Source organism: Verticillium alfalfae, genomic scaffold (assembly GCF_000150825.1).
Source record: "Verticillium alfalfae VaMs.102 supercont1.8 genomic scaffold, whole genome shotgun sequence".
Taxonomy (NCBI): domain Eukaryota; kingdom Fungi; phylum Ascomycota; class Sordariomycetes; order Glomerellales; family Plectosphaerellaceae; genus Verticillium; species Verticillium alfalfae.
The window spans coordinates 227814-239192 of NW_003315031.1; the positions used below are offsets into that span (position 1 = coordinate 227814).

Sequence of the window (11379 nt, forward strand, 5' to 3'; positions counted from 1 at the left end):
GGTCGGCACGGCGCGAGCTCGGCAGCTTGGTGCTCAGGATCTTGGAAATGGACGTCGAGAAGGCCGTCGGGTCGTTACGTCTCGACTTGGTGTCGCGGCGCGCCGCGTGGAGGTTGCCCTCGTTGTCGGAGAGGGAGTTCCTCCGTGTCGTCGTCGTCGTCGTCGTCATCCTCCGAGCCCGACGCGCTCTGGGCGTCGTTGTCTTCATTGTCGTCTGCTTCGGAGCCCGCGGTCTGCTTCTGCGCCTCGGCGGCGGCCGAGCGCTTCGTTGGTTTCGCTGCCTTGGCGGCCTTCTTCACTTTCTTCGGGGGCGCCCCGCGGCGCCTCGTCGCCGGAGCTGATGGATCCCGCCGACTCGGCGCCATCGTCGGCCGCGGCATTGTGGATGTCGTCCGAGTCCGAGTCGAGCAGGTCGACGGCCTTGAAGTCGCCCGCGCCCGCGCCCTCCTCCTCCTCCTCGCTGTCGTTGGCAACCCGGTCGTAGTGGCGCAGGTTCTGCCTCTTCTGCTTCTTGGTGGGTTGCGGGGGCTTGACCTTGCCCTCGCGCGCCCGCTTCCTGCCTGTGGTTCCGGCCATGTTGGGGTGATGTATGGTTTCGGTGTTGGATTCGTGAAGAGAGGGCCCGATGGGAAAAAGATTTGCTGGGTTCGGTGGTAGTCTGCAGATGTCCGGCACAATTGCCATCTCGATTTTTTTAGTGGGGCGGGCCAAAGGCGGTGTGCTGCTCTGGGTCCTGATTGCGGTGGGCAATTGGGTCGATTGCGGGGTCCTTGGCCGGGGTCTGAGATGCCCCTCGAACAGCGTGAAGACGGCGATGGTAGCATCAGTCTGCTTGAGAGCCTATTACGCGTCTCTACGGTTCCAATTGGTTTTGCTTCATGTCCTTTATTGATTGCCGTAATTTTACTGGTCGCAGTAAGCCTGACGTTGGCCATGAGCTTCGCCGACACGCGTTTATGATGTTGTTCGTGTAGAATCTCTTTGCAACCCAATATATATGATGAAAAGGCTTCAGCTGCTTCCAGTGTCACGACGGTCAGTTGGTGACATATACCCATGCTGTAAAATTATTTCAGACACCCAATGAGCATTTTATTGTGTTTTGAGCGCTGTTATTGCCCATCTGATATACGGGTGATCGGTGGTGGTTGAATTGTGTTAGAGAGTGTGTGATCAACATAGACACAGTTTCATGAACGAACAAGTACGGACATTCAACACAGAAAAGGGGAAACAGAACCGAACAAGTAAATGAAAGTGCAGAATGACATCAAGTTTCCGGAAGTAGATCCAAATGATATTCTCAAGGCCTGAGTTGGGTTCGTGGGTGACTGACAGAGATGCATCATTGTTCGGAAGTTCAGTCAAGCTACATCACAGCTCAGGCATCAACGTCACTACTTACAGGTGCGATTTACGAAAAAGCACAACCACCCCGGCCGAGATGAATGAATTCATGAAAAAGATATCGTGTGAATCAACTATTTTACCTGGGTACCTTTCGCCATCACATTGTTGCCCGGCTACCTACCTGCTTTATTGATACGAAACAACTCGAACGAACGCCATCAATCGCATAGTGGTGACACGACCACGTACTGGGCCAGCAAAATATCTCTTGATCATTCACTTCAACAAATGAATTGCTCTACGCAGTATACTGACGGTATAAACCAGGCCAATGGCCGAAAGCTCAACTACATGATGCTACAACACAACACCGGAAGGCACGGAGCTTCCTGCACGGTACTCGCGCCAGGAAACCTGCTAACACAGACTTTTCCCTTCCACAGATTGATCACATGGTGCAACGCCAATAATAGAACAGTGCAGAGTCAAGTCTTCCATTTGACTCAATCACTCGCAAGAACCGCTCGTGCTGACACGGAGCAGCTCTTCAAAACTCAGCACGCAACATCGGCCTCGATGGCAACAACGCGCGCTTGACCAAATCGCAGGACAATGCATTGTTGCCATACCTGAGGTCAGTCACATGACTTGGATCCCACGTTCGGAGGCTGACACAACACCGGTCCAGCTTCCATCGTCGACCACGTGCCTGCACTCGTGCCATCCATGCTGCTGCCGGTCGTCACCGTCGTTTTCAGAGAGACGACCAGGCACATCACGTCACGAGCGGTCACCACCTGTCCCATGATACTGGTCCTACTAGCTGTGTCCGGACATCACGATAGTTGCATCTGCGTTCGGATGGCAGATGCTGACGGCCGCCGCGGGCCAAGGACGTCGAGATGCCGACGACGCCGAGGACTCCCATCATCACTACGTCATGCACCACGAGAAGCGCCGGAAGCAATTTTGCAGTGAAAGACAGATCGCGATGAGGGTGAAAAGTCGGCGTCCAATAGTCAGGCACACAAGCAGGTTCAGGCACCATGAGGAATCAATTTTCATCTCGGCTCCCACGGGTGTCAAGCCTCAGACACGCCCGAGGCATGGCCGTCTTGGATCGTGAGACCTGCCCAGGGGAAGTGGATGAATGCGGACGCTCCTAGACCAGGGGTAAGGCAGATGAATCACCGGGGAAGGGCACGAAGAGATCTGATAGTTCATGTGTCATGCCCAAATACAGGCCGATAGAGACCCGACGCTACTGCTCTCGAACCTTGACTAACATGCGAAATGGTGTGGGTGGGAAGGCGACGGCCGACCGACTTAGCCCAGGTGCCCCCCCCCGCCATGGCATTCCTCCACGTCTGGATGAAAACACACATCGCGAACCTGAGACACCGATCCTGGTGCAGTGGAACTCCCTTCAATTGGCCGACTCAAGCGCGCCTCAAGGGGACGGAGCCTCCCTCCGCAGGATTCTCCCCAGGAACGAGAAGCGCAGAGTGAGACATATTGGTAGGCGCCAAGTGCCAACGACTGCGGATCCATTCCCGGGCTTGCTGCTGCGTGCCGCAAACAACAAGGTGATGGGCGACTGAGGCTCCCTTTGCCAATGAGGAAGGCTGGGAGGACGCCAGACTTCGAAAATATGCCGTCTCATTTCGCACATGTCGTGGGTCGAGGTGCTGGGACCCACGGGACCACAGGGAGGATCGCAACATTTGCAGCAACCAAGGGGGAATCGCTCAGCAACCCAAGCAACCCAGACAGCCAGGCCAGCCATAGTCGAGCGCGTTGAGACTGTGGCGTGTTGAAAGTATAAGATAACATTGGACTGCCCTCGATCAAACAACCTTTTTCTTATCCTCATCCTCACACACTCTCAACTCGACAACTCAACAACCTCGAGCACCGCTCAACACTCTTCGGGGTCTTCTTCTCTCTTTCAGTCGCTCTTTTAGCAACAGTCACTCGTTCATCAACAACCTACCGCAACAATGCGCTGCAACATTGCTCTGGCCTTCGGCCTCGGTGCTTCCACCGCCATGGCTTCCAGCCACTTCAAGGCCGCTGCTCGTCAGCCCGTCTATCAGCGCCAGGCTCCTGGCCAGTCTGTCAGCTCTGACATTCCCGGCCCCTCTTCCGTCGCCTCCTCCATGGCTCCCGGCCCTTCGGGTGCCCCCGCCAACCCCGGCACCATCGGTGGCTACTCTCTCCTCGGCTGCGTTGGCTCTGACGCCGGCTTCCCCGGCTTTGTCCTTGGCGAGTCTTCCGGCGCCATGACCAACGAGCTCTGCATTGCCTCTTGCCCCACTGGCACCAAGTTCGCCGGTACCAACGGCCGCGACTGCTACTGCGGTGAGGATCTCGGCACTGCCGAGTCTGTCGCCCCCGGTTCTTGCAACATTGAGTGCCCCGGCAACGCCCTCCAGTCCTGCGGTGGCTCCATCGGAGGCGGCGTCGCCAAGCGCCAGCTGCCCCTGAGCATCCTCCTCACTGTCTACGTCCTCGTCGAGCCCGTCCCCGGTCAGGGCACTGTCACTGTCACCGGCACCACCACTGTCACCGACACCGTCACCACCACCTTCACTGGCTCCGCTGGCTCCGTCGTCACCGCCACTCAGACCATCACTCGTACTTTCTGCCCTACCTGCGGCCCCTGCCAGGGACCTTACTGCCCCAAGCCCCTTCCCACTCCCGGCCCTGACGCTCACTGCTACGGCGATGACTGCTTCAAGAAGATCGTCTGCTTCGGCGGCTGGTGCTCCTTCGACTACCCCTGCTTCGGTGACTGGTGCAACAAGCGCGTCGTCTGCCACGATGACCGCTGCCGCGCTGAGGAGTGCTACGGAGACGACTGCCACAAGAAGGTCTGCTGCACTGGCGACTCTTGCAAGTACGAGACCGACCGCCACTCCGAGGGTGACTACTGGAACAAGAAGGTCATCTGCTACGGCGACCACTGCGAGGAGGAGCAGTGCCACGGCGATGAGTGCAAGAAGAACTACGTCTGCCATGGCGATGAGTGCGGCCACGAGGCTTGCCACGGCGATGAGTGCCACCACACCAAGGTCTACTGCCAGGGTGAGGACTGCAAGCCCGAGGAGGAGTGCCACGACTGCAAGCCCGCTCCCGTCAAGCCCTGGACTCCCGAGGACGAGAAGACCTGGAACAACAAGCACACCGCCGAGTACCCTGCCCAGCCCCAGTACCCCGGCCAGCCCCAGCAGCCTGCTAAGCCCGTCACTCCTGTCAACCCCGCCAAGCCCGTCACCCCCACTGGCAACGTCTACCCCGAGGGTGACCACGTTGTCGTTGCCGGTGCCGAGAAGGCCATCGCCAGCTTCGGCGTCATCGCCTTCGCTGCCGCCGCTCTCTTCCTGTAAGAGGTGGTCGCTCGTCGACAACAGCAGCAGAAATGGTGGCACTTTTCCACATCTCTGCTCTCTACCCCTTTCTCTTCTCTCGCATCTCCAGGCTTCGGGCTCTCCTAGGAACCCGACTGCTCGGATGATAGATTTGGGGTTTCAACTCTGCCGGGCCTGGTAATCAAGAGAAGCAATCCACCGGGACACGCTTCAATGGCTTGCGGGCGTGATTGTTGCTTAGGTAGTACAATGAATCGTTTTGAAATTACTTCTTGATCTCCGTGATGTGCACGTGACTTGTATCCGCTTGGAAAATTGAATAGGAAGTGCAGCAGCAATATGACTGCGTCGGTGACACCAGTCTTGTTGCCAGTTACAGGTGCAGCTTGATGCATGTGCGATCTGACTGGCGGCGCTTGCCTAACTCACTCGTCAGTTTCTGTCTCCCTTTCGGAGATAATTCACACGTTCTCAAAGGCCGCACGGGACGTTTTGCTCACATGTCGTCAGCCTCCGGCCATCGAAGCCGCACCATGACATGACCAAATCGCCACCGGGGAGGCTTCTGAAACTCGGAAAGGAAATGACGCCTCTCGCTTGCTGGCAGGTGCTGCAGTGAGATGCAGAGGAAATGAAAGCAGAACATGAGCTGATCCGGATGTAGAGATACAAGCGAGGATGCAGGTGAAGATGCAGGAGCATAAGCAGGAGCAGGCGCAGGCAGAGGCAGGATCGAATCGAGGGAGGCAACCGCCACCTTGAGAGGAAGACGTAAACGACGTCTTGGAAGGAGGGCAGGTTCGTCCCGAAGAAGGTCGCCCCAGCACAGGCGTGCCTGCCCCTCACAGCCGAGAGATCCACAAACTCCTGCAGGGGCATCCCACCAAACCCACGCGCTTGACCTTAATTGTACAGCACGCCGCCCTTCCCTGTATTCGCCTGTTCGCTCAGGTACTCGCCTCCTGCACCACAGACCCCTGGATCTCTCTTGTCGCCCACTGAACCAACTGCTCTGCATCCAAGGACCAACTCGATCCTGGACGAACCCCCCGGCCTCCTCCTCCTCCCTGTACCGCCACCAAATCTTCTTTTCTAGCGCCAAGACTATTTCAACGCCCTGCGCGCGCCGTTACCCGTTTCCGAAGGCCCGCCATGGCTCTCTCTTCGGATATCCGCCTCTTCCTTAGCCATAGCCGTGTGAGAGATAGCGGGAGCGGCTGCGGCTCGCCGTCGAGGAAGATCAGAAACAAAATGGAACACGACCACGCTATACCTACCGCATTCAGCCATCTTGATCGCAATCGATCTCGGCACGCTTGGCTTACGTTCGCCAACGAGTGTCACAGACCCGCTCGCTGCATTGAAGAAAGTTCGTGCCCTCGTTGGCCATGTGGGGAGCACCAACGGCCTTCATCTAGATCAAACTGTATCTCGGCTCACTTACCTGCATGACCACCAACAGCCGTCACGTCTTCATTCGCCATGCCTGGTCGCTGACTCGTTGGCCGGGATCGCACCTGCACTGCTTGGGTCAGCAGAACACCCGGATCAATGGGACTGCATTTTTCGGCAAACGACACGTCTCCTCGCTTTCAGCCGTATCTCGACCCGAGTCGGAAAAGGCCGAACCGACAACCACGATGCCTGGTGGTCGAGGCCAAGCCCATCGCAAGACAGGTCAAGCCTGGATATATTGCGCCCCTCCTCGCCTGCCTGCTGCATTTTTCTTGATTCGGACGGCTGCCGACGCGGCGGGACGACCGGAAATTCACACTTGCGGGAGAAATGAATGTCCGTCAACACCAAGCTTCTTGGCCAGATATAGTGATGCCTCTGTCTGAACACGTGTATACGGCCTCACTGTGTAGCCGCAGCCGCCAGTGCTCTGCTCTGGTTGTGCTGGGCATGCTGGGCGAGGCCAAGCTTGCGGGGGGCACCACCGGCGATGGGCTGCGAGTCTTGTCCTGACCGCCCAGGCAAACGGCCCGCTAAATAGCGTCCGTCCAGCTCCAGCCGGCAACTAAGAAGAAGCTCATTTTCTCTCATGGATCCCCGCGGCGACGACCCGCCCAAGCCGATTCCAAGCCATCCCCCTCATCGCAGACCCCGGACCTCACGCGCAAGTCTCTCGCAAGATACGGGAGCGGATACCGCTTCAACGTTGATCTGGTCCCGGACCTTAATTTTTCACGTCTCGGCCACAGCCAAGATCGGTATCCTCTCCGCCAACCGACTCCTGTGTGGCCAACGTTGTTGCATTGCCCCATCCGATATGGCCTGAATCGCTCTAGCCCCAGGACCTTGACAGAAAGTAGGATGTTGTCGACAGCACGCAGTCACGACCGCTACCCCTGGCGGTCATTCCGTCCGCATTGCCAAATGACCATGTAGTTGATTGGGCAATTGGGGAAAGGATTGCATGTGTCAGACGCCATAGGGACCGCCACAATTTCTTGAGGGGCTTCTCGACGCGTGTATAAAGAGAAGCTTGCCAACGCGTCCCCCCATGGCCCGCTTTCCCTTCCTCATCGTCGATTCTCTCTCTATCCGACGAGCATTTACTTCTTCAGCCTTACAAGATGAAGACATCCGCCCTCTTCTTCGCCGTCGGCGCCACCGCCGCGGCCGTTTCTAAGGTCGCCGAGCCTATCCTCGAGACCATGGCCGACTCGTGGATCCGCAACAACAGGGAGACCCAGAGGGCCTACTGGTACGGCCGTGCTGTCGTCTACAATGGCTACGAGGCCGCCTACGAGCTCTACGGCAACGAGACCCTCCTTTCTTGGTACCGTGCCCAGATTGACGAGAAGGTCGTCCTGGAGAACGGCACCATTGTCGGTTTCCGCCCGGAACACTACTCGCTCGACGACTACCGTATCGGACTCAACTTCATCTACTGGTACGAGCGTACCGGCGAGCAGAAGTACGCCACGGCTGCCGCCACCATCCGCGGCATGCTCGACCGCCACCCCCGCACGCCCACTGGTGGCTTCTGGCACCGCTCCCCCATTTACAAGAACCAGATGTGGTTGGACGGCATCTACATGGCCGACAGCTTCTACGCCAAGTACACCGAGGTCTTCGAGCCCAACAACTCCACCGCGTGGGACGACATCATCCTCCAGTACGACAAGATCGAGGCAGCCACGCGCGTGCCCGAGACCAACCTGCTTGTTCACGGCTACGACGAGGGCAAGGAGGCTGTCTGGGCCGACCCCGTGACAGGCGCCGCTCCCATTGTTTGGAACCGCGCCGTGGGCTGGTACGTCCTGTCCCTGCTCGAGACGATCCAGGTCTTCCCCAAAGCGCACCCCGGCTACGAGCGCCTTGTCAAGTACTTCGTCACCCTTTCCGATGGTCTGCGTCGCGCCCAAGACCCCGACTCTGACGGCTGGTGGCTCGTGATGAACGAGCCCTACCCCGGCCAGGAGGGCAACTACTTTGAGGCTTCCTCCGCCGCCATGTTCACCGCTGGCTGGCTTCGTGGTATGCGTCTCGGCCTCATCGACGAAAAGACCTACCTCGAGCCCGCGTCCAGGGCGTACAAGCACCTTATTGATGACTTTGTCACCCGCCACTGCAACGGTACCATTAACTTTGAGGGTACCGTCCAGGTCGGCTCGCTCAACAGCGACGCCTCTTTCAAGGTAGGAACTCCCCCTTCACCGCAGCTGCGAATTTCGTGACAGACCGGACTAACGCGCGATTACAGTACTACACTGGTGGTCCCGTCGTCCCCAACGATACCCGTGGCGTCAGAAACCTTCATGCTCGCCGCTTACGAGTGGGAAGCTCCGCCACAAGAAGAACTAAACTTGTGGATTTGTAATTACGGCGCGCGCGTGCCTGGCAATGCCCGAATGAGCAGGGTTTATCTAGAGCCCATGACACGGGTGGTCGCAAGCGTCTGGCCTGATGAACAATGGCCTTGTTACTATAGAGAAACGCAAACGCGTGTCAATAGAAGTGTGGTGAAAAACTTGCCCAAGTTTCTCCAAACAGGTTCCCTCGGTGTCGTGTTGTAGTGTCGTGCTGTAGATCCTCATCAGGGTCTCCTGCAGGGTGTCCTTCCCTTGGCTGTGCCTCGGCTGCATTTGACCCGGCATCGATGTCACCCTGGACAAGACCTTGTCCCTGGTGAGGGCTGGGTTCGAATGCGTGCGGCTGTGCTGTGAAGTATTTGTTTAAAGGACCTGTCGATGACGGGATCGCATTGAATTGAGAGAAGAGGTAAATCAGGTCTCGTCATGATGTAGCAAGTATCGCCATTCCATTTTGTGAAACTAGCGAATTCGATCAGACGACACATCTTTTTTTTAAAATGAAAAGAAGCAAACTCCAATGATCATGCCGCCTATGATCTTCGCCCCTTTGCTGCCAAATCCATCCGCGCAGGCTCCACCCCGGACCGCAAGCACAAAATATGTAGCAACCACAGTGTGCCTGTGGACAGAGAAAAACCCTCTGACAGCCCTCCAAAAGCTCCTGGAACACCGCTGGGAAATCTCTCCATAGTATCAATCTCCACGCCTCGAAGCTCAGCCAATCTTGACGCGAGCAGATGCCGAAGACGGACCTGCGAGACGTCGTACGTGATGAACTCGTGTAGAGAAGGTAAGCGTTGTCGACGTTAGTTTTCCCGGGCTTCATGCTCAGATCGAGCTGGGAGAGGGGGGTCAGCATCGGTCTGCGTCGGGTCATACATCTGGACCTACCATCTTTATTCCTTGCAGAGACGGGTGAACCTCGCCGGCATCCTTCCACTTGAGCGGGCCAGTGGTTCCCTGACCCCAAGTAGACAGAAGACCCTGCTTCTTGGCGTCGTCGCCAGCATTATAGCTCGAGCCGGTCAGCTTCTGCATCGGATCACCGAGCTCGGCCTCGCAGAGTAGCAGGAGGGCTGTGTTGTCCGACTGGTGGTGACAGCAGTAGTTGGCCGACTTGGACGACATGTCCGCGAGGTAGATTCCCTTGCCGAACATGTACCCCGTTACGGGCGCTTCGGGAGGTGCGATGCGTAGACCCTGGCTAAGAATACCGCCAAAGTTCGTCGTCCGGGAACCGTGCCACAACAGGCGCCTGTCAGAACCAGTCTTGGAAAGATCGAGATCGTTGAAACGATCCAGCTCGCCCTGCCTCTCAATGCGGAATATCTGCTCGACCTTTTTGTACTTGATGTAGTGCGTGTCACCCCGCGTCTCGGTCAGGTAGTTTGAGAGCTGCTCGAATTCCGAACTCTTGGGCGCGAGCGCCGTCATCTCGTCAAGGCCAAGAGCCTGGAACTGCTTGTCAAGGGGGTGAATATCAGACCCGCTGGTCTTTTTGCGGTCCATCTTCATAATGTCGGCAGCAGCCTTCATGTCCGACAGACTCTCGAGAAGGTCAATTTCCCGTTTGAGTTGAGCGGTCGTGGCGATGACCGGTGGGCGATTGCGGCCAAAGTCGTGTGGAATGATAGAGTAAAATGTGTTGGAGAGGTATTCCGTAGCGGCATGGGCCGTCATGTTCCACTTGGATTGCGCTAGCGTGCTGTCGTCCATGAGCTCAGCCATATCCTTGAGGAACTGAAATCCTCGAGAGATGGTCGTCTTGCTGAGCTTGCCGAGGGGCAGTTTGTTGGCGTCGTAGTTGAGCTCTGTCATGGTAGCGGCAAAGTGAGCCTTGTTAAAGATCAATGCCATCAGGTCCTGAACGGCGGGCTCCAGTTTCGACTCGATCTTGACTTGCTCCTCGGTATCCTCCTCTTGAGCCGATGTTGGAGCGGCAGTCTCAGTGTCGTCTTCAGCGTCGTCCTCGTCATCAGAGTCGGGGGCATAGCTGCGCTCGACAAAGGCATACTTGCCAGGCTTGGGGTTCTCGGCACGATCCGCCCAGCGTAGGCCGCTCTTGTCCTTGAACTTCTTCTCAAAGTTGCGAAGGGCATCGTCGAACCCTCCGGAACCGAGAAGAGCGCTCTGACCAAACTCACCAACGCGGCCCCATCGGGTCCACGTCTTGAAAGACGAGCCGTCCTGAAGGAGCTGGATTCGGTAGAACTTGTTGTTGTTATTGCTCGAGTTGGACTGGTTCAGCGAGGCATCGTAGATCATACCGCTGGGGTCGATGAAGACTTTGTAGACATCACTGACTCCTTCATCCAGCGGAACGACCATGTCCGCCGATTTGGCACCTTGATCGACGATGTCGGGCTTCTTGTCCGCTGGCTTGGCATTGGTGGCCTTCTGTTTCTTCAGCGGAGCCTTTTTCTTGTCCTCGTCGTCGCTGTCACTTTTGACAGCGACGATAGGCCGTTTGCGCGTGGCCCCGCCGTTCCGTGAGCCTTTGGCGGTGCCATTGGATGCGGCTGGTGCTGGTGCTGGGTTGGCGGTCGGGGGCGTAGGTGAAGCTGCCTTTGTGGCAGGGGCAACGTCCGCATCAGAATCATCCTCGTCTTTGAGCGCGAATTGATCTTCTGGTGCCTTGCTGTTGAGACGCTTTGATTCGTCCACCCACTCAAGACTGACGACGAGGCAATCCTCCTGGGCAAGCGCCTGACCGACCTTGGCGTTCGATTTGTAGTTGGCCTGCGTGACAATGACGTGCGTGTCTTTTTTGGTGACTGTGTAGCTACCGTCGCACCGAGCGAACGGATTTCGCCAGACAGCTCAGCCTGAGTATG

At 57.2% G+C, this 11379-nt stretch overlaps 4 protein-coding genes across 4 annotated transcripts in view; 2 read left to right on the forward strand and 2 right to left on the reverse strand.

The window, feature by feature from the left end:
- Positions 1-204: 204 nt before the first annotated feature.
- Positions 205-576, reverse strand: VDBG_06496 (predicted protein; the record flags this gene model as incomplete). Its single annotated transcript, XM_003002888.1, has 1 exon — positions 205-576. One exon carries the CDS (start codon positions 574-576, stop codon positions 205-207), a length of 372 nt encoding a protein of 123 aa, XP_003002934.1.
- Positions 577-3215: 2639 nt separating this feature from the next.
- On the forward strand, positions 3216-4989 carry VDBG_06497 (conserved hypothetical protein; the record flags this gene model as incomplete). Its single annotated transcript, XM_003002889.1, has 1 exon — positions 3216-4989. The coding sequence occupies one exon, from the start codon at positions 3351-3353 to the stop codon at positions 4737-4739; it is 1389 nt and encodes a 462-aa protein (XP_003002935.1).
- Positions 4990-7300: 2311 nt separating this feature from the next.
- On the forward strand, positions 7301-8550 carry VDBG_06498 (cell wall glycosyl hydrolase YteR; the record flags this gene model as incomplete). The annotated part of the gene is made up of 2 exons (XM_003002890.1): positions 7301-8368; positions 8434-8550. The coding sequence occupies 2 exons, from the start codon at positions 7301-7303 to the stop codon at positions 8548-8550; spliced, it is 1185 nt and encodes a 394-aa protein (XP_003002936.1).
- Positions 8551-9075: 525 nt separating this feature from the next.
- Positions 9076-11379, reverse strand: part of VDBG_06499 (poly polymerase 2 ADP-ribosyltransferase 2) — a gene marked incomplete at both ends in the record, with an annotated part of 3103 nt that continues 799 nt past the window's right edge. Inside the window, 2 exons of the mRNA XM_003002891.1 lie at positions 9076-9321; positions 9437-11327. Of these exons, the coding sequence (XP_003002937.1) occupies positions 9076-9321; positions 9437-11327 (2137 nt within the window). The remainder of the gene's footprint in view (positions 9322-9436; positions 11328-11379) is intronic.